This window comes from Salvelinus sp. IW2-2015, unplaced genomic scaffold (assembly GCF_002910315.2).
Source record: "Salvelinus sp. IW2-2015 unplaced genomic scaffold, ASM291031v2 Un_scaffold86, whole genome shotgun sequence".
NCBI classification, from domain to species: Eukaryota; Metazoa; Chordata; class Actinopteri; order Salmoniformes; family Salmonidae; genus Salvelinus; species Salvelinus sp. IW2-2015.
This window is the reverse complement of record NW_019942515.1, coordinates 288,890-314,435: the sequence shown is the minus strand read 5'-3', so window position 1 is coordinate 314,435 and position 25,546 is coordinate 288,890. Positions and strand designations below refer to the sequence as shown.

The 25,546-nt window shown below is 45.8% G+C and overlaps 1 protein-coding gene across 2 annotated transcripts; it reads left to right on the top strand.

Moving 5' to 3' along the window:
• Positions 1-104: 104 nt before the first annotated feature.
• gtf3c2 (general transcription factor IIIC, polypeptide 2, beta) lies at positions 105-23,201 on the top strand. 2 transcript variants are annotated; one of them, XM_024135176.2, is made up of 20 exons: positions 105-241; positions 998-1,446; positions 1,751-1,864; positions 2,004-2,373; positions 2,707-3,022; positions 3,188-3,282; positions 3,419-3,496; positions 3,625-3,723; positions 3,835-4,062; positions 4,223-4,334; positions 4,567-4,684; positions 15,088-15,119; positions 15,343-15,472; positions 15,644-15,788; positions 17,242-17,403; positions 17,615-17,702; positions 17,911-18,039; positions 18,477-18,647; positions 20,272-20,379; positions 22,360-23,201. In XM_024135176.2, exons 2-20 carry the CDS (start codon positions 1,014-1,016, stop codon positions 22,573-22,575), a joined length of 3,144 nt encoding a protein of 1,047 aa, XP_023990944.1. In that variant the 5' UTR covers positions 105-241; positions 998-1,013; the 3' UTR covers positions 22,576-23,201. The 2 variants fall into 2 exon arrangements, with proteins under 2 accessions (XP_023990944.1, XP_023990945.1); XM_024135177.2 differs by lacking the exon at positions 105-241 and adding an exon at positions 265-624.
• Positions 23,202-25,546: the final 2,345 nt, after the last annotated feature.

Sequence of the window (25,546 nt, the reverse complement as noted above, 5' to 3'; positions counted from 1 at the left end):
CTTTGGCACAGGGCCCCACCTGTGGCAGGAAAGGTGTATTGCAGCCATGCACCAAGGTAATATTTAGTTTCGAACAGAAGGGGGCAGCAGTCTACCGGCCAATCTCGTCTATTTGGTCACAACAAATAAGGCGGTCTCCAGCTAGATCCACGCTCTACAGAATACCGATTGAGAATATTACAGATAAAGTACGTTATTGTTGCTGTTTGCGGCGATAAGGACTTTGAAGGAGGTTTAACCGGTAACTATAGTTTCTAATTTAAGTGACCGTATATCTGTATTTCATCGTAACCTAACCATATTGGCACGAACATGGGGATTCGAACCGGGGGTTAGAGGACAGGCGCGAGTCAGGCCAACTGGGAAACGAGGTCTATAAACCATGAGCCACGGGATAGTATAGAGCCTTGGAAGAAATGTCTGATGTCTTTTGTGTTGTACGAGTCTGCGCGGTTAACTAATTTTTACCACAGACCCTGTCCCAGTCGTTATTATGACAGACGTCTCAAGAAAATCTATGTACAGTAGCTAGCTACATAGCTAGCTATCTTGTAGCATATTGACATTAGCTAGCTAACTAGCTAACCCCGGACACTTCCTACATAAACTTGCTGTAGCAAGTGTGTAAGTAGCAACTGTAGCTAGTTATGGCATAAAAGTCCAGTTCGCCAACGTTAGTTTTGTCATCACTAACAATTTGTCAGTTTTTTACTACTTTTAGTCGATTATCGATTTGAATCAATCAGTCAGTCAATGCAAATCAGTCAGTGGCCCATACTCCCACATTTGGGTAGGCTAGTTGGCTACTACATGTGCCCTCGAGTCATCTGCCAAATATGAGTGATGTGATTAACTAGCCAATAGCCAGTTTAGCTAACTAGCAAGAAATTGTATCATGCAATATGCACTGCAGTCATTCTGTGAAATTTGCAAATAAACTACGGTATTCACTGTCCCATGTTTCAACTGGTGAAGTCTCTCCTTCCCTCTCTCTCAGGTATGCTGTAGGACGTATGCCTGTGCCCGAGAGTTGCACAGTGAGGCTGTTGAGGCTKCCTCTCACCAAGAAGAGTTGCTCAGTAAACTTGTCTAGGCTTTCTGTGATAAAGAGGTGCTCAGTAAGGCTGTCAAGGCTTCTTGTGACAGATAATTGGTGCTCCGTAAGGTTGTGTAGGTTACCTGTGACAAAGAAGAGGTGCTCAGTAAAGTTATCTACTCTGCCTGTGACGCAAAAGTGTTGCTCAGTAAGGTTGTCTAGGCTGTTGATGGCAACCATTGCCCAGAAGTTGGGCAAACAGGGTAGCGAATCCATGGGCTTACCCCATGGCGAGGAGACAGAGGAGCAGACTGATCCACACAAAAAGCCTCAGGCAGAGGCGCAGACCAATCCACATGATAAACCACAGGACACCAATGGGGAGGCTGTCTGTGCTGCATCTGAACAAGGTAAGCAGCAGAGAGAGAGTGACACTGTTTAATAAAGTGAAGTGTCCCAGGACTCCCTAAAAACATGCTTCAATACAGCTATGAGCAGAAGTGACCTTTCACTAACCTTTTAACTAACCTTAACCTAATTCTCTTAACCTGCAACGATAATTCACCTAACCTGCTGTGCAAGTTCTCCTAACCTACTACAAAAACAGTCACTTCCTGTCATATTTGTATCGAAGTGGTGTGTTTTTAGGGAATTTTGCATTCCATACTGCATGTAGTGGAGTACAGACCCCACCATGTTCCTATGTTTCCCCAGGCCAGGATCTGACTCCAGAAGAGCTTCCTGTACCATCTTCCACCCCGGGAAATCGTCTACAGAGAAAAAGAGTCCCTAATCCAAAATATCAGAGAGAACCAGACACGACCAACCGTGAGTGCCTGAACTTAAATAAACTGGTTATTAATATTGTGTACTAGCAGTAGCCTAATATATGCCGAGATGATAGCGCAAACCAACTTGCCTCTTTTGTTGCTCTGATTTTATATTTTGGTAAATTTTTTCTGTATAGTACAATGTCCTGACTCAACAAAAAAGCCAAGGAAAAAGATGGGCCTGAAAATATCCGTAGTCTCTAACACAGAAACTGACCAGCAGGAGCCTGACAAAAAGACCCCAAAACCGAAACCCCCCAAAAAGACACCTGCCAAAAAGATACCACAAAAAAAGGCACCACAGAAAAAGCCAGTGGTCTCGAGCATAGACAGTGACAAGGGGCTTATCAAACAGACCCCTGCCAAGAAGACCTCTGCCAAGAAGATACAAAAGGAAACACCACAGGTCAACTCCACGCCCGCCCCTGCAGTCCCGGAACTGAGAGAGACCCCAGAGGAGCCTGAAACCACCCCTAGTGGCAGACCCAAGCGGAGGGCAGCAAAAGCGTATGTGACATCATCTAGTCCCCCATCATTTTGATTCTGTTACAGCAAGTAAGCAGTCTTTGATGGTAATGAGATGATCCTATACAATATGCCTATTAGTGGAGATTTCAGTGAATGAGCAGTAGTATTATTCTTGTTTGGCCTGTGTTTTATACAGCTACCTTTGACTCCCTATGCTTTTTCAATATCTCATTCACTTTTGATTGTCACGATTATAAAACAATCAGAAATGACCACCAAATCAAACTTTATCTTTTCACATCAAAAGCAATTTCAGTTTGGAAAAAGTCATGCTCAATTGACCCATTGTTGTATGTTTCTGTTCCATCTCAGTGCATTGCAGTACCTCCATACCCTGGCCAAGGAGGTATACAACCAACCTGACAATGGTACTAAGAACGACTGGGAGTCTAGCCCAGTCCCCAGCCCCAGCTCAACCCAGCCCCAGAAACGGACCAGAGGCAAGGGCAAGAAGAGGAAGGCCCCTGATTTTGACAGTGACAACGCCGCAGAGGATRTGGACTTTGTTCCAGAAAATCAAGACACTGAGGCGGAAAGTGAGGATGAAGATACTCAAGAAGACTTAGACTTGGAGAAGAGGCACACACCACTGAAAGACCTTAGATCCAGACGCATTTCCAGAGGTCTTGTGAGTGGCATTTTTTTTTTTACAGTAGATTGTGATAAATGGACTAGCAGACAGAGAGATATTGAGAGGGATTTTGCCCACTAGGCGACCACAGTCTGAGACCAATGACAAGCTAAATTAAGACTTTTGTGTTACCGTTGTCATGTTATATTTTTTGTCACTCAGTCAAGTCAAGTTCGATACCATGGTAATTCCCCCAATGGACTGTCAAACAACATGATGGGACCCATCTGGATGTGCACCAAAACCACCAAGACCTTGTAAGTGGCTTACCTGTCTTTTATGTAGCAATAAAAAAAAGTAGGTTTTATTGCTTACTGCCAGTAGGGGGTGCTCAATGCATTACATTATTCACTCCTGGGTCTTTGGTCCTGGCTCTTTCTGTGTGTTTGACAGCCGTGATGAACACTGTAACGAATGGGTTTTTGCTGAGTGGATGCCTTCAGAGAAGGATTGGCATTGCTTGTCGGACAGGTAGAAATATCATTACACATTTGATTATTACATTATACTTGATCTTCCGGGGAAAAATATTACATGTATCCCACATACCGAGTAACCCAGGAATACATCAAATGTTTGGTATGCGTTTCCCCTACCAGTGAGGCTGAGAAGTATCTACCGCAGGAGATGATGTCAACAGCCTTCACCTTCTCCAGAGAGGGCATCAGGGAGGAGACTCCTCTGCACAGAATGAAGAGGTAGATCCTTTGTAGCGCAATTTGTAATTGTGGTGCTTGCAACACCAAGGTCTTGATCAAGTCCTTGAGATAGATAKATATATAAGTATCTTACTGTTGTTTATTGTCCAGGTTTGAGTGCCTGCCACCCCACCCTGAGCGCTGGGACATGCTATTCTATACGGGCGGCCCGGTGTGGGCCATGGACTGGTGCCCCTCCCCCGATGGCGCCCCTGCCAGCCAGTACGCTGCCATCTACTGCCACAGGAACCTGGACGACCAGCACAGGATGAACGAGTTGTACACCAAACCTGGACTCATCCAGATTTGGGACCTGGGACAACTCCAGTACAACACCAGGTAGGAAYCATGGCAATGGGCCAGTTAATGGCGATCAGTGTAATATCAGTCTTTCTCTATCGCTACAATCTTCTTGATGTTTCTACCTTTCTCTGGGCTATTTCCCCCCACCATCTCTCTGCTCCATCCCTTCACTCTCACCCTCCTCGTCTCTCCCCAGTCCCCAGTCCTCTCCACGACTGGCTTATGGTATTGCCCAGGATAAAGGCTTTGTGTGGAACCTGAAGTGGTGTCCTGGAGGAGCCTGGGAGCTGCCCACCACTAACAGGAAGGTAGGAACAGCAGCACACAGATATACACAAAGAACTGGCGTGTTAAATCAACATCAGTAATGTATGTTACTGCATAATGGCTCCATGTGACTGTAAAAGAGAACTGTATGAAACACACAAAAATATGTAAAATGTATGACTCTCTGATCCTCTCTCCCTGTCTCTCTCTTTCCTTCTCTCCTCCCTTTCTCTTTGTCTCTCTCTTTCCTTCTGTCCTCCCTCTCTCTGGCAGGCCCCTCATATGCCCAGACTGGGTCTCCTGGCTGCCTCCACATCAGATGGCCACATCACTATCTACAGCCTGCCTCACCCCGACACACTAATGGCCCGCAGGAAACACACCGCTAAAGGTTAGCATGCTCGTTTAAAGTGGAACTGACAGCGTTTTAACTACTTTGCAGATATGAAACAAACAGACAATCATAATATAAGTTTTAAAAAATATAAAATTCCCAGTTTATTCTATTTGGCATCGATCAAATGGGTGAACAGGCAGGCAAGTTCCCATTCAGTTGTCAAAACGTGGGTTGGGACAAGCATGCATTGGCAGGCAAGCTGCAGAAGGACGAGCAGGCGACTATTCCCCATCGTTTATCAGTGGAATTTGTACGACCAACTACAAGCTGAAAATGTTTGAGAGGGTTCATCTACTGTTCCCTTGTTAGATTTTAGCTCATCTCGCTCTGGCTAGCATTAGTTGTTGATCTTGTGCATAGGCAACTGAGAGAGCCTACCGTTTCATGGTTGTCTATGCCTGCGACAAACCATCAAACAGGCAAAGCATCAATACAGGGCTAAGATTGAATCATGCTACACCGGCTCCGACGCYCGTCTTATGTGGCAGGGCTTGCAAACTATTACAGACTACAAAGGGAGGCACAGCCGCGAGCTGCCCAGTGACACGAGCCTACCAGACGAACTAAATCACTCCTATGCTCGCTTCGAGGCAAGCGACACTGAGGCATGCATGAGAGCATCAGCTGTTCCGGACGACTGTGGGATCACGCTCTCCGTAGCCGACGTGAGTAAGACCTTTAAACAGGTCAACATACACAAGGCTGCATGGCCAGACGGATTACCAGGACGTGTGCTCCGGGCATGTGCTGACCAACTGGCAGGTGTCTTCACTGACATTTTCAACATGTCTCTGATTGAGTCTGTAATACCAACATGTTTCAAGCAGACCACCATAGTCCCTGTGCCCAAGAACACAAAGGCAACCTGCCTAAATGACTACAGACCCGTAGCACTCACGTTCGTAGCTATGAAGTGCTTTGAAAGGCTGGTAATGGCTTACATCAACACCATTATCCCAGAAACCCTTAGACCCACTCCAATTTGCATACCGCCCAAACAGATCCACAGATGATGCAATCTCTATTGCACTCCAYACTGCCCTTTCCCACCTGGACAAAAGGAACACTTATGTGAGAATGCTATTCATTGACTACAGTTCAGCGTACAGCACCATAGTACCCTCAAAGCTCATCACTAAGCTAAGGATYCTGGGACTAAACACCTCCCTYTGCAACTGGATCCTGGACTTCCTGATGGGCTGCCCCCAGGTGGTGAGGGTAGGTAGCAACACATCTGCCATGCTGATCCTCAACACTGGAGCCCCCCAGGGGTGCGTTTTCAGTCCCCTCCTGTACTCCCTGTTCACCCACGACTGCATGGCCAGGCACGACTCCAACACCATCATTAAGTTTGTGGACGACACAACAGTGGTAGGCCTGATSACCGACAACGAAGAGACAGCCTATAGGGAGGAGGTCAGAGACCTGGCCGGGTGTTGCCAGAATAACAACCTATCCCTCAACGTAACCAAGACTAAGGACATGATTGTAGACTACAGGAAAAGGAGGACCGAGTACGCCCCCATTCTCATCAACGTGGCTGTAGTGGAGCAGGTTGAGAGCTTCAAGTTCCTTTATGTTCACATCACCAACAAACTAGAATGGTCCAAACACACCAAGACAGTCTTGAAGAGAGCACGACAAAGCCTATTCCCCCTCAGGAAACTAAAAAGATTTAGCATGGGTCCTCAGATCCTCAAAAGGTTCTACAGCTGCAACATCGAGAGCATCCTGACTGGTTGCATCACTGCCTGGTAYGGCAATTGCTCGGCCTCCGACCGCAAGGCACTACAGAGGGTAGTGCGTATGGCCCAGTACATCACTGGAGCTAAGCTGCCTGCCATCCAGGACCTCTACACCAGGCGGTGTCAGAGGAAGGCCCTAAAAATTGTCAAAGACCCCAGCCACCCCAGTCATAGACTGTTCTCTCTACTACTGCATGGCATGCGGTACCGGAGTGCCAAGTCTAGAACAAAAAGGCTTCTCAACAGTTTTTACCCCCAAGCCATAAGACTCCTGAACCGTTAATCAATTGGCTACCCAGACTATTTGCATTGTGTGCCCCCACCCCCAACCCCAATCCCTCTTTTACGCTGCTGCTACTCTCTGTTTATCATATATGCACAGTCACTTTAACTATAGATTCTATACATTCATTCATTCATACATACTACCTCAATTGGCCCGACCAACCAGTGCTCCCGCACATTGGCTAACCGGGCTATCTGCATTGTGTCCCGCCACCCACCACCTGCCAACCCCTCTTTACGCTACTGCTACTCTCTGTTCATCATATATGCATAGTCACTTTAACCATATCTACATGTACATACTACCTCAATCAGCCCGACTAACCGGTGTCTGTATGTAACCTCGCTACTTTTATAGCCTCGCTACTGTATATAGCCTGTCTTTTTACTGTTGTTTTTATTTCTTTACTTACCTATTGTTCACCTAATACCTTTTTTGCACTATTGGTTAGAGTCTGTAAGTAAGCATTTCACTCTAAGCTCTACACCTGTTGTATTCGGCGCATGTGACAAATAAACTTTGATTTGATCAATAGACTGTAATGTTCCCAAAACGTGGTATTTATATATTTGCATTCAGGTGTATGTTGTGCCTTTTGGCAAATGCTTTCTACCGATCTAAAGTCGCGCTGTTGCTACTGCCTGTAAACACACAGTAGGGCCTGTGTAAGCAGCTGAATTTGTCACTAGAATCGTTTACCAAAAAGGACACTGGAAGAGTCTGAAAACTCACAAAATATTTTTGGCAACACTGCCGTGTGGCAAATGGCTTATTTGCATAAAGGCCTACTGTATCTCTGATTGGCTATGGTGCACCGGTCTGTGTAGAGTCCGGTCCTGGATAAGATATGTTTTTATTAGGTTTTATATACTGTAGTGTCTACTAATTGTCCAAATGCATGTCTGCTTTCCCACTCTGGACGACTGTGTGATCACACTCTCAGTAGCCGATGTGAGCATGACCTTTAAACAGGTCAACATTCACAAGGCCGCAGGGCCAGACGGATTACCAGGACGTGTACTGAGCATGCGCAGACCAGCTGGCAAGTGTCTTCACTGACATTTTCAACCTTTCCTTGACCGAGACTGTAATACCAAATGTTTCATGCAGACCACCATAGTCCCTGTGCCCAAGAAAGCGAAGTTAACCTGCCTAAATGACTACCGCCATGTAGCACTCACGTCTGTTTTGAAAGGCTGGTCATGACTCACATCAAAACCATCATCCCGGAAACCCTAGACCCACTCAAATTCACATACCGCTCCAACAGATCCACAGATGATGCAATCTCAATCGCAGTCCACCCTGCCCTCTCCCACCTGGACAAGATGAACACCTATGTGAGAATGCTGTTCATTGACTACAGCTCAGCATTCAACACCATAGTGCCCTCAAAGCTCATCACTAAGCTAAGGACCCTGGGACTAAACACCTCCCTCTGCAACTGGATCCTGGACTTCCTGACGGGCCGCCCCCAGGTGGTAAGAGTAGGCAACAACACATCTGCCACGCGTATTCTTGCCACTTAGGGGTGCTTGTTTAGTCCCCTCCTGTACTCCCTATTCACTCATGACTGCGTGACCAAGCACGACTCCAACACCATCATTAAGTTTGCTGACGACACAGCAGTGGTAGCCCTGATCACTGACAACGACGAGACAGCCTATAGGGAGGAGGTCAGAGACCTGGCAGTGTGGTGCCATGACAACAACCTCTCATTCAATGTGAACAAGACAAAGGAGCTGATTGTGGACTACAGGAAAAGGAGGGCCGAACATGCCCCCATTAACATCGACGGGCTGTAGTGGAGTGGGTTGAGAGGTTCAAGTTCCTTGATGTCCACATCACCAACAAACTATCATGGTCCAAACATACCAAGACAGTCATGAAGAGGGCACACCAACACCTTTTCCCCCTCAGGAGACTGAAAAGATTTGGCACGGAGTGTGCAAAGCTGTCATCAAGGCAAAGAGTGGCTACTTTGAAGAATCTCAAATATAACATATATTTTGATTTGTTTAACACTTTTTTGGTTACTACATGATTCCATATGAGTTATTTCATAGTTTTGATGTCTTCACTATTATTCGACAATGTAGAAAATAGTAAAAATAAAAGAAAAACCCTTGAATGAGTAGGTGTGTCCAAACTTTGACTGGTACTGTATATACTAGACGTTGTCAGAGGAAGGTCCAAAAATTTGTCACCGACTCCAGTCACCCAAGTCATAGACTCTTCTCTCTGCTACCGCACGGCAAGCGTACCGGAGCGCCAAGTCTAGGTCCAAAAGGCTCTTTAACAGCTTCTACCCCAAGACATAAGACTGCTGAACAAATAATAAATGGCCACCCGGACTATTTACATTGACCCCCCCCCCCTCCTTTGTCCACACTGCTGCTACTCGCTGTTTATATTCTATCCATAGTCACTTTACCCCTACTTACATGTACAAATTACCCGACTAACCTGTACCCCCTGTATATAGCCTCGTTATTTTTATTTTAGTGTTACTTTTTGCTGTATTTTTTACTTTTATTTATAAATATTTTATTAACTCTTTTTTTTTTAACTGCATTTAAGGTTAAGGGCTTGTAATTAAGCACTTACATTACATTTAAGTCATTTAGCAGACGCTCTTATCCAGAGCGACTTACAAATTGGAAAGTTCATACATATTCATCCTGGTCCCCCCGTGGGGAATGAACCCACAACCCTGGCGTTGCAAGCGCCATGCTCTACCAACTGAGCCACACGGGACCTTAGTGAAGTCTGGCACTTCACTAAGGTCTACATTTGTTGTATTCAGCACGTGACAAAAACATTGATTAAATGTTTTTCTTTAACCTTTATTTAACTAGGAAAGTCATGTATATTGCTATTGAATTTTCACTAATGACTTACTCTGTCATTCCCAAACATTCTAYGAAAATGTGAAAATGATCATATCTAAGTGCTCGCTTTTCAAAAATATTTTAAAAAGGCATAGAATAGAATATTTAATGTTGCTAAAACGCTGTCAGTTCCACATTAACACACGATAGGACCAAAGCAACTAACAATTAAGACATATATTAGTAATTTGTGATAGATATATTATAACAGTAATCTATGTCGGAATCGAACCTACTCTGGTGTTGTAGTTGTATGTGCTGTCCAGAAGGGAGCAGTATTGTCATTCAACAGCCTGAACTTGGTCCTGCAGAAAAGCTGGAAGTCTTTATAAAATCCGTTTTCATGCTGCTCATTGAAGTGGACTTTTTTGTTGCCAAGTCACATAAGTACATATTCACTTCATTTTAGTTTGTTTATGTAAGGGCACATAAACATCATGTTATTATTAAATCATATGCCTTGATATTTACCATAAAAATCTATTGGCATCTTCCGTAATAGGTGTGTGTGTGTATATGTTTTCGTGTCTGTGCGCATGTTTTAATTTTCCTCGTATGTCCCTACACATTTCTGTCCCCCTCTTCCTGCCTCTCCAAATCTCCCCTGGGATCACATGATCTTTGACCAAGTTAATAGTCCCTCTGCTGGGGCTGAGCTCCCCCCCACTGCATTATTCTCCCATTGTCCTGCTGATGCATGGACTGTCCACACCACGAACACTGCATCCTCACACAACTAACACTGTATCCTTTTGCTTCCGTATGTTTGTGTGAGTGTGTGTGCTCATCCTTCTATTAATCTCTGCAGTAGGTCGAGAGAGAGATGGAGGGAGGTGACAAAAGGAATGGAGGGGATGGTAGGGTGTATAGGGGCAGGCAGAGGGTGAGAGAAAAAAGAGAGAGTTGCTTGCCTGGAGTTATCCTTCACGGATTCAGCTCTCTTACAGTCTGGCAGTAAGTGCTCCCATTTCCCCCTCTTTCACATTTACTGGAGTGTACAAATCTGTCTACAAGGTAATGCACTCCAACGTGCCATCAACGTAGCAGTATCAAACTCTGTATTACAGTTTATCACAGTGACCTATATATGAATGGACAAAGCCATGGATCACGTGACACCATTCATTGTGAAGACTCAATAGCGCATTAAAGCCAAATTAAGTCTGGGCAGTTTGAACTCCAGGAAGTGACGTGCGGGCTAGCTCAGTGATGCCCCCTCATTGAGTAACTCGAGTTGAAGGCCGACTGGGGTACTGCAGGCTGCCATTTGAAATAAATGATCCTTATGATTGTACGATTTTAAAATAATCGGTTCAAGGACATGCATCTGGTGTATTAGAAGCCTTCTAAAAATGTGTTATATTTACACGAAGATTAACCACAAAAATTGCACTTTTCCCGTTCGCGTAAATGGGGGGGGGGCGCACCATATTCCTACTGTGTAAACAGTGGTAGATTTCGTTGTAGGAAGTCTCGCTTGAAGTGCGTTTTCTAATAGCAGCCAGCTGTCCAATTTATTAGCAATATGTTGCGGTTCAGACAAAAGTTGTATTCTGATGTTCCTAGAAGTTATACATGTGCTTTTATTGGTAGGAAACGTTTTTTTTTGGTGAAGCCGGCTATATTGCAGTATGGTTATTTTCCGTCGCCAAACACCAGAACGATGCACAACTCGGGGAGTCCAACCAATACAGACTCCCGATGWTGTGTCCTAAAGCTAGGGGATCCTGTTTTATGATAACAATACCTGCAGTACCGCGGTCTGCCATGAACTTCCGTGGCTTCAATGAGAGAGGCAGTCTTTCTCCTCTGGTTTATCATGAGGCGACATCGATATTCACTCTCATCATAATGGATTCACAGGGTTTTAAAGATGAAAGGACTTAACCCACATTCTAATGACTTTTACACCTCAGTGACTGGAGCTGTAGATGTTTTAGTAGTGTGTAGCAACAGTGAGCGCTTGGCAGTTACAACAGATACCGATAGATTAGCTGTATAATATGGTTACTATGTATAACTAAGCAATAATATACCACAGCTAACGCAACGCGGAGTGCCTGGATATAGCCCTTAGCCGTGGGCGGCAGGTAGCCTAGTGGCCATAATGGGCGGCAGGTAGCATAGTGGTTAGAGCATTGGGCCAGTAACCAAAAGGTTGCTGGATCAAATCCCCGAGCTGACAAGGTAAAAATCTGTCGTTCTGCCCCTGAACAAGGCAGGTGTTCCCTGGTAGGCCGTCATTGTAAATAAAAAATTGTTCTTAACTGATTTGCCTAGTTAAATAAATAAAAATATATATATATATATATATACCAAACCGATAAGGTGCCTTATTTGTATTCTAAATTTTAAACAATGTAATTAGACCAGTAACTTTTTGGTGTTATTGTCATACCCATACGGTCTGTCACACGGTCTGATAAACCATGGCTTTCAGCCAATCAGCATTCAGGGCTCGACCATCCGGTTTATAATTAAGCAATAAGCCCCGAGGTGCCTTATTGGTTACCAATGTAATTAGAGCAGTTAAAATACATGTTTTGTCATACCCGTGGTATACAGTCTAATATACCACGGCTGTCAGCCAATCAGCATTCAGTGCTCGAGTCACCCAGTTTATTATATACCATAGACTGTAAGGAGTGACTTGACGTAGCATTGGAGAGGTAAATGTCTGAGTGTTTTGCTGTATCTCTTACAGATGACACTGCTCTGTCCTGTTAAGATTAAGCTCACTACATTGGTCAATTGCACATAAGGTCCAACTGAAATTTGACTTCTGCTTTTAACCCAACYCCTCCAAAAGACACACATGCATACAGATACAAGTTGTTTTGGAGAGGTGTGGGAGGCTGCCACACTGGGCACTGTTGTGATTTGATACCAGCAACCCTCTGGTTGCCAGCTCACTTCCCAACAGATTTTTTTTGACCCGGGATTCGAACTGGCAACCCTCCAGTTGTTGACTTGCCTCTCTAACCGCTTGGCTACCTGSCATACAGTCTACTCCCCTATAAGGCTCAACAGCTTTGGGGGCGATGTGATAAAGACTAGGTCGATGATGTTTATCTGGCCCATCCATCATTTACACTAGAAAATACCTGCTGCATCCCTCATAGTTGTGCCAACTTGAAGTTAACTTGAATGCACATTCTAATTCTGTTTTTCAAAGCAGAAGCAAATGAACCATTTCAGCAGGATACACTCATAACTGCACACATACMTACACACACACATACAGACACAGGGTAGCCAGCAGGGCAGGGCTCACTCCAGGAGATAAGAGCAGCACTGCAGAGAGGGTCTGATTCATGGACCTGTCTAGCGTCAGGACCTTGCATTTTTAGCCTTGTTCTTTCTATAGCACCGGTCGTCATTTATCACTCTGCCTTAAAGGTTTTATGTTTATAGAGTCACAGCTTGTAAGTGTCTGTCAGCCCTATTCAGGCAGTTCAGAAAGCTGGAGTCATTCACTATGGGGTCAGAATGCTCCCTTCAGTATATCAGGTTGGGGCCAAATTTTACGGTGCTCCTTTTGAGCAGTTTGTGGATGCAGAATTTTTTGTTTTTGTTTTTTTCAGTGCCCAAAATCACTGACTGTTCTTTTCCTCTTTTAGTGCCCTTTCTATCAGTTAATTGTTGTCATGCTTCATTGTACACAGTTCCACAGCAGCCTCTCCCCATCCCCCAGGTTTCTGAGCTGGGGGATGAAAGGTTACAGTTCATAGTCAGTGCCCTGAGAAGTTACATTTAGGTTTTTGGACTGTTGAGGGGGAACGCTAAGCCCTGGCTAGCCGTCCTTCATGTCCTGCCAAGAGCTAGTCTGGGAGAGCCTAGCTGGGTCACTAAACTGAACTATGAAATCCTCAGAGTCACAGCAGGACGGGAMAGCCACACCTGTGACGAGTGACATTTAGGGCCACTTGTGCTGCCTTTATGGAGGGCCAGGTGTGAGGCTAGGAGAGGGAATGTAGTGAATTGTCTACATTTAGCCATGGAGCTAGAGAGATGGGGGGGAGGCTTTTAACAGACTGATAGAAAACACGCCACATCGGCTGGATGAAATGCAAATTAGTTAATCAAAAACCCATTCTGTAATGCCGTCGCTGTAATTTAGCATTARTGTGAGCCAGCCTTGTCTCTGTTCAGAAGTGACAGGGTTAAGGGATCAGATGCTTGTGCGTGTGCGCTCACTATCTGCGAGACTGTTTGGGGCAGATAATTACAAATAGCTTTTGGTGTGCGTGAGAGTGCCCGTAAAAAACCTGGCGGGTAAAAAAAAAAAGGGCCTATCTCCTCCTTGCTCAATGAAGATAATTTACTAGCTCGTTCCATCAGACAAGGATCTATAATTGAAATGACAAAGAAGATGCATCGCTACGCAGTTGTTAGTGTTGGAAGCCATGAATTTCAGCCTAGTACCCGACACCTTTCTCCCCCAAACCTGTCACTCACACAGGCCTCAATCAGCCTATGGGGAAGGGAGGCTGCTGTGTTTGGGTGGAGGGGGTCAAAGATGGGGTGGGGGGGCAGTGAGGCGTGATGCTGTATCGACCCCATCGACCTGTAGGGGGTGGAAGAGGTGGGGTAGAGAGAAATGAGACCACAGGAGAGGTAGCTGGACCTGAAATTCTCCACAGACTAACACTACTCTGTCAGACACCCAACCGTTGCCATATTCTTCTTGTTAGATATTAAGTGTCATGAACATTCCAGTATTGTACATATTCCAACGCCATGTTGTTATTACAGCCTTTTGTAATAAATAAATAAAGCTTCAGCCACAAATGCCTCGGAATCAGGCTAGTTTAAGTGGCTGAGCTAATAGACTGACAGACGCAGGATCCTAACAGTAGCCTGACAGTAGCCAGATCTCTGGACACATCCAGGGAAGGAGACTGGTTCTCTGGGTCTGGGCCAGCAGAGTGGCCAGTCAGATCTGGTGTAATGCCAGGAGAAGAAGGTTCAGACTCTTGAGTGTCTGCTTCTATTGAAAAACAGTAGTCAGACGGACAGACAGTGGATTGTACCCTGATGAAGACAGCTTGCCTGTCGAAACATTGGTAAATTAAATATTTTTGCATCTGAGCTCCTAGAGTGTGCGGCTCTCCTTCTATTTTTAAGACAAACAGACAGTGCCATGTCCAGTCAGTGGTTGAATGGCCCTGGCCCGCGGACACATCCATCTCGCAGAGCAGATAGACACGGCCTGGGATTCTGACGGCTAGACGATTTTAACACCAGACTGTCTTTGGAGAGGGACTGTGATTGCTTGTCTCTGTCTCTCTCTGTCTCAGTGTTGTCTGACTGCACTGATCGCAGGGTGAATGAGATTGTTGATTTAAGTGTGTGTGTGTTCACACTCCACAGCTCAGTTTGTTAAATTACAATCCGTAATAAATCTGTGTTCATGTATTGAGTTCCCATTAATAATCATAGAGTTAATAAATAATATTCATGTGTTTCCAATAGGTGGAGCCTGCCCAACACTGATGATCTGCCAGGTAGGCTAATATCTGATCTCTCCTCCTCATATACAAGACTACAGATGATAGACATGAACATTGAAATCTTTGAGATGCTTGTCCTGCTGGGTGTACAAATCTAATTGTCATTCGTCGTGTGTGTGTGTGTGTGTGTGTGTGTGTGTGTGTGTGTGTGTGTGTGTGTGTGTGTGGTGTGTGTGGTGTGTGTGGTGTGTGTTGTTGTGTGTGTGTGTGTGTGTAGGTACAAGGTGTGATCACTCTGAAGCGGGGCTCCTTCAAGACCAACCACGACGAAAAGAATAACCAGGTTCTCTCCATGGACTGGCTGCCTGTCAAACCTCACAACATCCTGGCTGCTGGCTTCTATGATGGTATGACTACAACACATCATAGTCCAGGATGCCAATGAGGCGGGTGTCCTGTGGTGTGACTGTCACCTTTGCCCCAACTTCAACCCTTCTAGTCAGTGTTCTTGAGCCTACAGACTCGTATCCAGGTACTCCTCCAGCTGTAGTACATGTCCTGTTGTCTTCCCCCTGCAGGTACGGTGGCCCTGTGGAACCTGTCCAGTAAGTCTATTCTGCAGCGGGTGCGCGCTCCAGACCGCTCCTTCACCCTCTACCCCTACCACTGCTTCATCGCCCACGACAACGCCACCCGCGCCCTCAGTTTCTGCCACGCATCCAGGTAAGCAGCCGATCAGAGCGGAGGATTCAAGGACCTGTCTCCAACCACTAGGTTCCGAAAGCCTGCCCAGCATCACGACCAACTGCACCAAAGCTGTAGCAAAAAGCCCATGCAGTATGACTTCAATCCGTAGTGTGAGACTACATCAAGCTCAGAGACCAGAGCCACCATTACCATTCCGAGCATGTAGAATGTAATAAGCAGTGACCTTTTGGCAGTGAGCTCCGCGCTGCGCCATGCGGCTGTCTGAGTCTGCTGGAAGGTAAGCAGCAAAGTTGGTTTTCCTAGCTGGGTGGTGCAGGGAGGGAGAGAGGAAGGGAGAGCAGGAACAGTGGGTGGTGGATGAAGCCAAGTGTAAAGCTCACGTCGCACCTCGCTACCGCTCTGGATTTCTAATAAACACACTCTCTCTGCTAAAACACATTCCCATTATTGGAGGATGGAGCGGAGAGGTACACCGATGGTGGATCTGCGGGCAGAGAGGAGGGGAAGGAAGATGTTGCGCTCTGTGATGTCGCGACTCGTGTAAACATGTCGACGTGTGAGGGTGGAGGTAGGGAGGGGGGCACTCAGCTGTCAATCCTGCCCCACTCCAGATGCTCTGTCGGGTACAGACTCTAGAGGGTACGTTCTTTTGGCCAGGGGCCCGACCATCCTGGTCATATAGTCTCATGAAGGCAGTGGCAGCACACAAACTGAGCACCAGACACCGCCATGCAAGACAGCCTCTGGAAGTTTCACGCCTATCATGGACGAAAGGGATGGGATCTACCCTGGTCTGGTACCAAACAATACCACTCAGTTTACTGGCTAGTGCGCAGTGCCTGCCCCTCCTTCTCATAGCACCGCCCGGTAGTAAGGTGTAGAAGAAGCGTAGCCCGGGCCATGCATCTCCTGTGTAACAGAGCAGASAAATCAAATTGGCTAGCTAGTAGAGTATGAAGGCAAGGTGTTCCTCCTCTTATTTCACTCCTCAGTCGGCTGCATACTRAACAACCACCAGCGGCTTCTAAACCAGGTTTATTAGAAAGCTGTAAAGATCTGCGGCAGTATCATGAGTCACGGGTTTGAGTGCAGCATTGATACACCGTAGCAGCGGGTTATTCTCCAGTCTATGGGCTGGCGTTATGGAGACACTCGGGGGCCCCGCTGGGTTGTTTGGTAGGGGACAGACTGCAGGCATCCATCTTATCTGGCTGGCTGGGTTTTAATGAGGGATAATGAAGAGCTACTGTACAGGACACTGGGCTGGCTGGCTGGAGCTGTCCCCTCCCACGTTTCTTCCTCCTCCATTTCCCTCTCTTTTGTGATGAGACTGTCTGCCATCTTCTCTCTGCCTTTTCTACTCTCCATCAGATCCTCGGTCTTTCCTGTCCTCCCTCCTGCTGTTCTTTTCTATCCTTATCCCCTCATCTCCTCTCTCCTCCCTCTCCTCTGCCCTTCCTCCTCCTAGAGACCTCATGGTGACGGCGGGTGATGACAGGCTGGTGAAGATGTGGGACCTGAGGAGGACCTGGGAGCCCTGCCAGTCCTTCAAGCGCTTCCTCTCCACCGAGGCGGCCTGGCCCCTGCACTGGGCTGGGGTCTTCATCTCTCAGGAGAGCACCTACGCCACGTGAGTCCCTCTCTCCTCTCCTCCTTCCAATTCAATCGACATCTTACCTCTCCATTGTCGTCTCCTACCCCCCCCCCCCCCCCCCCCCCCCTCATTCCCCTCTGTGTGTCTTGTGTAATCTATACCTTGTGAAGGGTGTTCTATTGTATCGCGCTTTGTTCTTGGTCTGTTTTGTCAGGGGACATGTTGAATTTTTCGTGTCCCCCTTCAGGTTTGGCCAACATGGACTCAATTACTTTGACTCGGGGTATCTGGGCTTCAAGCCACTCTTTCTGGTGCCACGGAAAGGGACCATGTGGGTAAGTGGGGAAACTGGGACAGAAACACGACCAATTCCACTGTAGTCCCTACCACTATTCACTTCTGTAGACTGCTTATACCTCTCAAATACTTCCATATCTGTTTTTGTGTAGAGGGACGAGGGGTTGAGCTGATATTGGGCTACACACCATTTCTTGGTCCAACCCCCTTCCTCGTGTTGATTGGTCCATCTTGGTATTTCTGCAGAGCCTGTCGATCTCTGATTGGCTGAACACAGCTGTGACGGCGGACTCGGTGGGAGACGTGATCATGGTCCTAATACCCAACCTGTTCAACAACCCCTGCTACCTCAAACGATCCATCGATCGCAGATTCGTAAGTACCCTGTCCAGGCCGGCCTCGCACCACACACAGATATCTCCAAAATTAGTATTTCTAAAGTCGCCATTACAAACCGGGTGGTTCTAGCCCTGAATGCTGATTGGCTGAAAGCCGTGGTATATCAGACAGTATACCACAGGTATGACCAAACATATATTTTTACTGTTCTAATTACGTTGGTAACCAGTTYATAATAGCAATAAGGCRCCTCGGGGGGCTACGGGCTGTATCAGGCATTCCGCGTTGTGTCGTGCTTAAGAACAGCCCTTAGCCGTAGTATATTGGCCATATACCGTAAACCCCCGAGGTGCCTTATTACTTAATTATACACATATTTCATGACATTGACTTACACATTAAAGACTGCAGTATGAATGTTAATCGAAATGGGTCCATCTTTTCTCTTCAATCACATTTTTCTATTCTTTCAGCCTGTGTTCAGAACCGAAATGGTCCAATTGAAAGAAGAAGTTGAGGAGAATGAGGGAGGAGTTGGAGAGGAAGGAAGTGGTTCCACCAGTAACGGAACATCTCATCATACACCTCAGACCTACAGAGAGACAGCCAAGAAGTACTACCTCCACTACCACGACATGGACATGGTGGGTTAGGGTTAATAGAGAGGAAGGAGATGATGAAGATACTGTCTACGCACAAACACATTCGGCTGTTTGAGTGTGTGTTAAATTATGGGATACCCGGTGTGCTCTCTCTAAGCACAAGACTGCCTAAGCTCTGCATTGTAGGGRATTGTTTGTTTGTGTGTCAGGACCAGACTGCAGTCCATGAGCAGCTGATGACATAAACCTGCCCGGTGTGTTTATGCACAGAGCACATGTGTTCTGCTAGACCCAATAGATTTATTAGATGAGTTGTATCTGACACACCTGAGGGAACTGAAGGGCCCAGGGCGCATCTGCAAAACGCCATCCCTGCTCACACGCTGGTGCCGTCGGTTTCCACGACAACCCAGAAGTGCACCTAGCTGTGGCCCTTAGCGACGGCCGACTCCTGGGTTAGGACTTGATTAAGTGTCGCACCCTTCATTAATTTATACCGCGCCCTCCTTCCCCCTCTCCCTCGCCACCGCTCCTCTCTCTAGGGCTCCTCCATCTGTTCTCCTGCCTTCCGCTCCACCGGCCCTGTCACTGCCCTGCACACACACATCCCACACACCACCCCGAGTCGCCGTGGCCTAAGCACGTCCATTACCCACAACCCATCAGGCCACGGCCCACTTACCTTTGACGTATGTCACCTGACTAGGGCCTTTTGTTAGGGAGGGAGGTGCCAGGGCAGTGGAGTTTATTCCTGCTGCTTGACATAACGCTCCACTTACTCAACCCCTGAGAGAAGAGCTATCTTGGCCTCAATCTGTCTCCCCGGCTGTCCAGTGTGGGAAACAACATGCTAGGGTCGACTCTTTGAGGCTTCAGAGGGCTGTGGCATTTTACCATGGGCCACCGCTACAGCATAGGTCAGTGGAGATGAGGAGCATTTGTTTTTTTATTCGGATCCCCATTAGCTGTTGCAAAAGCAGCATCTGCTCTTCCTGGGTTCCACACAAAACATGAAACATAATACAGAATGACATAATACAGAACATCAATAGACAAGGACAGAACTACATACATTTTTTAAAAGGCACACGTAGCCTACATATCAATACCTACACACAAACTATCTAGGTCAAATAGAGGAGAGGCGTTGTGCCGTGAGGTGTTGCTTTATCTGTTTTTTGAAACCAGGTTTGCTGTTTATTTGAGCAATATGAGATGGAGTTCCATGCAATAAGGGCTCTATATAATACTGTACGCTTTCTTGAATTTGTTCTGGATTTGGGGACTGTGAAAGACCCCTGGTGGCATGTCTGGTGGGGTAAGTGTCAGAGCTGTGTGTMAGTGACTATGCAAACAATTTGGGATTTTCAACACATTAATGTTTCTTCTAAAAAGAAGAAGTGATGCAGTCAGTCTCTCCTCAACTCTTAGCCAAGAGAGACTGGCATGTATCGTATTTATACCAGCCCTCTGATTACAATGAAGAGCAAAACTCTCTTCTATCTCTGCATTAACGCAGAGATGGAAGAAATGGTCCAAAAAATGTATTTCTAAATTCATCTTAATTTGTGATACAGTGAGGATTGTTTGATAGCTCTGTATTTGGGTGTGTCAGTTTTGTGGTGTTTTAGCATGTAATCAGACTATTGAACTCTTTCTCTTCCAGAGAACGTTTAAGAATGTCCAGAGCCGAGCTCCGTGGAAGCACATGCAGGTTGCAGAGGCCAAAGGGGGACTGTGTCTGGACCTAATGCCTTTGGCTTCACTAACTAAGGTATGTCTAAGAGTTTAAAAAAACATGATTCTCTGACTGCATTCCACCTTGAAAAGCTCTTCCGTAGTAATGTTTTTACTTGCTGGAGCAGCCAAGCTGAAAGCTGTGTGAATGTGATCTCTTCTGACTGAAGTTATCATCAGACCCCCCAGTCTGCATTAGGCCCAGCTGGGATAGAGCGAGAGGGAGAGACTCTGATGGCCAGGCAGCGATAAAGACAGAAAGTAATGAGCTGTAAAATGAGGAATGTGTCACCCCGGGTTTCATTGGAGGGATGCGAGGAGAAGAGTGCTATAGGGATGATCTGTAGTTTCACTGTGGAGTGATAGAAACGGGTGTGATTCTCCCAGGTGACACGGAGGAGAACCGGAGGCCACTATTCATCATGGCAAAGTCACTTCTTAAACCAGCCTGTTGTACCACTGAGCCTTTAGTCTTATTTGAAGTGCATTTTCTTGTGCCTTCCTCATATGTTCAGTAAAGTACAAGTTTTAGGCAACTATTTGAACTTAGAACTATTGCATAGCTCATTGGTTATTCACAGAAATCGCTTTTAGAGGGCCACAGCGACTCATTGACAAACATTTCCAATTGAGGCACTATGCTATAACAGTGATGGCAGCCCATGGATTGGTCATGGAGCCAGGTAGTGACTCTAGATTAGTGCTAATAGAAATATCAGTAGTGGTGTTATCTAGTCTAATGATGCTGGCCAGGCAGGATTAAGCTGAGGTTTGAGCAGATCTCCTGATTGGGAATTGATCAACTGGGTAAAGAGTTGCATTGGAGCTCAACGCTGATGTCAGAGTGCATTAGCCCGCTCTTACCATTAGCCCGCTCTTAACATTAGCCCGCTCTTAACATTAGCCCGCTCTTAACATTAGCCCTCTCTTAACATTAGCCCTCTCTTAACATTAGCCCTCTCTTACCATTAGCCCTCTCTTACCATTAGCCCTCTCTTAACAGGGCTCCTGAATGGCGCAGCGGTCTAAGGCACTGCATCTCGGTGCAAGAGATGTCACTATAGACCCTTGTTTGATCCCGGGCTGTATCACAACCGGTTGTGATTGGGAGTCCCATTGGCCCAGCGTCATTGGCCCAGCGTCGTCTGGGTTAGGGGAGGGTTTGGCCGGGGTAGGCCGTCATTGTAAAATAAGAATTTGTTCTTAACTGATCTGCCTAGTTCAGTAAAGGTTAAGTAAGTAATAACCCTAACGGCAGCCATGGCTTCAGAGAGCGGAGCTGTGGATTTGGTCGCGTTAAAGTAACTGTCCAGTGTCTGATTTCTATGAAATATGACCTATAATTAATTACTCTATGAGTTAAGTAGTTTTCCATTCCCAAAATTGTGATTAAGTATGTTAAAAAGCATATTTTCTGTGTTGGAATGATGTGGGCGTATACCGGTCATAAAAAAATATTCCTGAGTATACTGCTGATTGGCCAGCTCATTCTCATTAGGATGATATCCTACTCCTAACTTTGAGGTGTTTTAATTTTTTTTAAGTGTTCTACAATTTATGCTTGGGCTACAAAAACAGCATAGGATGAGTCCACAACATAATCTGGGTATGAGTTAACAGAATATGACAATTTTAAAAGATTTTCACTGGACAGTTACTTTAACAGCAGACTTACTCAATCTCCACTGTCTCAAGTACAGTACCTACACTGTTATTTATTGGTTGACAGGCTCACCTTATTCCCTCATCCTTGCCGATTCCCTTTAAACATGTTATGTATGTTTTATTGGAAGATGGATATTTCTAGTTTTGGATGTGTGACTGTTGAGTTGAGGACATGAACATAAAACATAACATGGTCATTTGTATCCAGTTAGTTGCACATGCAGGAATCAAACCTACAAGTCTGGTGTCTCAAACACCATGCTTCAAACAACTGAGCCATCTGTAAATAATCCTAAACAATCATCTGTGTGCTCTGACTGTTCCCACCCTGTTCTCCTTCTCTTCTTTGTAGGTCCGTTTCAACCCCAACCTGTGTGCCCAGAGCTGGGTGTTGTCTGGGGGCCAGGCGGGCCTGGTAAGAGCCCACTGCCTCAGGGCCATGAACAGCTCTCACATTAACAAGATGTTGCAGGAGAGCCAGGCCCAGTTCAGCACCATGTTCCCCCAGGACACGACAGACAGCCAGGGGGACGCCAGTGCCGTCAGACACACCACAGAAAAGCTGTAGGTTCCTGGAGGTCTGCTCCCTGTAGCGCCCCCTCAGTGTACTGCAGTGTACACCACTCCCAACTTCCTAAGGACTCAAATTAGGGCTTCGTTCTAACTTTGGATCCACACATAGAACTTCCATGTCAAAATGAGATTTTCATGGAAGTTTGAGTTACAGGAGTGGATCTCATGGTAGGATCCATCTCCCAAGGAATGTGATTGGCTGCTTTGTTTGGACAGTAAGCCCACTGTGTTTTTATCTTCTGCAAGACCACAATGTTTTTATATTTAACTTATTTCCAGACGAAAAAACACACGCTATTTTGCTAGAACTTGTAAATGTTTTACTATTATTTTATATAAACATTTTCTTTTGGTGTGAATACATTGTGAACTGAGGACTGACTTGAAGGGTTCTTATAGAACCCAAACTTGGCGTCATTGCAAAGCTATAGCACTTTAGGGTTTTTCTGTTCATTCATTCTGATTATATTCTGCCTTTCTTGCCGCTGTTCCTTTTCTATCACACACTTTCAGGTCCATGACTTCTGTATATCAGGTATAAACCATGTTTTAGATTTAGTCTTTAGTCTCTAAGTCTTTGTCTGTCAATGTCTGTTTATTAAAATTATATTTTCAGTCTTTTCTAAATCTCATATTCCCATATTTTTTTCTCAAGTCTAAAGGAGTACCAGGGGCCTGGGTCAAGGCCTCCTGTAGTTGTACTGAAAGTCTGTTGTTAAGCGTGGACTTAGTTACTGTGATAAAAGCCTGATGTGTGTAACTAATCATGGGTTATCTCTGCAGTGATCCATCCATGTGTGATAGAGGCTCCATTCTATGTGACTTATACCTCATTTAAGAGCTGATGATGGCAGAAAATGGTCCAGGGAGGATGGGACTCAGCGGTAATAAAACAGCAGCAGTAAAAGACTATTAGCAGTACTGCCTTATAGACTGCAGCATATCAGCGGTGAAGCATGATCTGTTCTCAGCGGATAGAATGGAGACTCAATGTTCTTTAGTTTATCATACTACTGTTCTGAAAATGTTCATGAATTTGAAAACTTTAAAATGGACTGGGCATCAATGATTTCAAAGTCACTACATGAATTACAATTGAAAAACCCATTTCATAAAGCTACAAACTGGACTATATTTAGTAACTTACTTTGGAGAGATGGTGATTGGGTATAAATTGGCGTTTGGTGGTCTAAATTCTGTCTTTAATTGCCATTTCCTGAAAGACACTTCCCACACGCCAACAAATTTTTTCAGCTTCAGAATCATCTGCATTCACCACATTTTGTATGGTTATTCTTAGATACACTCACCGGTCAGTTTATTAGGTGCACCAATCTAGTACCGGTCAATTTATTAGGTACATCCATCTAGTACCGGCTCAACCTCCCCTTTGCCTCCAAAACATCCTGAATTCTCAGGGGCATGGATTCTACAAGGTGAGAGAAAAGTTTGTTGCTCGATTGGTATCAARGGACCTAACGTGTGCCAGAAAAAACATTCCCCACAACATTATACCACCGCCACCAGCCTGTACCAGGCAGGATGGTTCCATGGACTCATGCTGCTTACGCCAAATCCTGGGATTTGTCGGACCTCAATTGTCCAGTGTTGGTGATCGCATGCCCACTGGAGCCACTTCTTCTTGTTTTTATCTGATCGGAGTGTAATTCCGTGTGGTCATCTGCTGCAATAGCCCTTCTGTGACAAGGATCGACGAGCTCTGAAATGCCATTCTGCACACCACTGTTGTACTGCGTCGTTATTTGTTTGTTTGTGGCCCGKCCCGCCTGTTAGCTTGCATGATTCTTGCCATTCTCCGTTTTCGCTCCCACAGGACTGCCACTGATGGGATGTTTTTTTTGTTTGTCGCACCATTCTCAGTAAACCCTAGACACTGTTGTGTGTGAAGCCCAGGAAGGCGGACGTTTTTAAGATACTGGATCTGGCACCAACGATCATACCACGCTCAAAGTCTCTTAGGTTCCTCATTTTGCTCATTTTAACGTTCAAGCGAACAGTAACTGGATGCCTGTCTGCCTGCTTTATATACAGCACATTCGGCAGGTATCCAGACCCCTTGACTTTTTCCACATTTTGTTATGTTACAGCCTTATTCTAAAAACGATTGAATAMATTTTTTCCTCATCAATCTACACACAATACTCCTTAATGACAAAGCTAAAACTACTCTTTTGAAATTTTTGCAAATGTATAAAAAAATAAAAACATACCTTATTTAAATAAGTATTCAGACCCTTTTGCTATGAGACTCGAAATTGAGGCCCGGTGCATCCTGTTTCCATTGATCATCCTTGAGATGTTTCTACAACTTGATWKGCCATGAAAAGGCACACACCTGTCTATTTAAGGTCTCACATTTGACAGTGCATGTCMGAGCAAAAAAACAAGCCATGAGGTCGAAGGAATTGTCCGTAGAGCTCCGAGACAGGATTGTGTCGAGGCACAGATCTGGTGAAGGGTACCAAAACATTTCTGCAGCATTGAAGGTCCCCAAGAACACAGTGGCCTCCTCCATCCTTAAATGGAAGAATTTTGGAACCACCAAGATTCTTCCTAGTGCTGGCCGCCCGGCCAAACTGAGCAATCGAGGAGAAGGGAACCCGATGGTCACTCTGACAGAGCTCCAGAGTTCCTCTGGAAATGGGAGAACCTTCCAGAAGGACAACCATCTCTGCAGCACTCCACCAATCAGGCTGTTTTTGGTAGAGTGGCCAGATGGAAGCCACTCCTCAGTCAAAGGCACATGACAGCCCGCTTGGAGTTTGCCAAAAGSCACCTAAAGGACTCTCAGACCTTGAGAAACAAGATTCTCTGGTCTGATGAAACCAAGATTGATCTCTTTGGCCTGAATGCCAAGCGTCACGTTTGGAGGAAACCTGGCACCATCCCTACCTGGCACCATTCAAGACTCTGAATGTCCTTGAGTGGCCCAGCCAGAGCCCGGA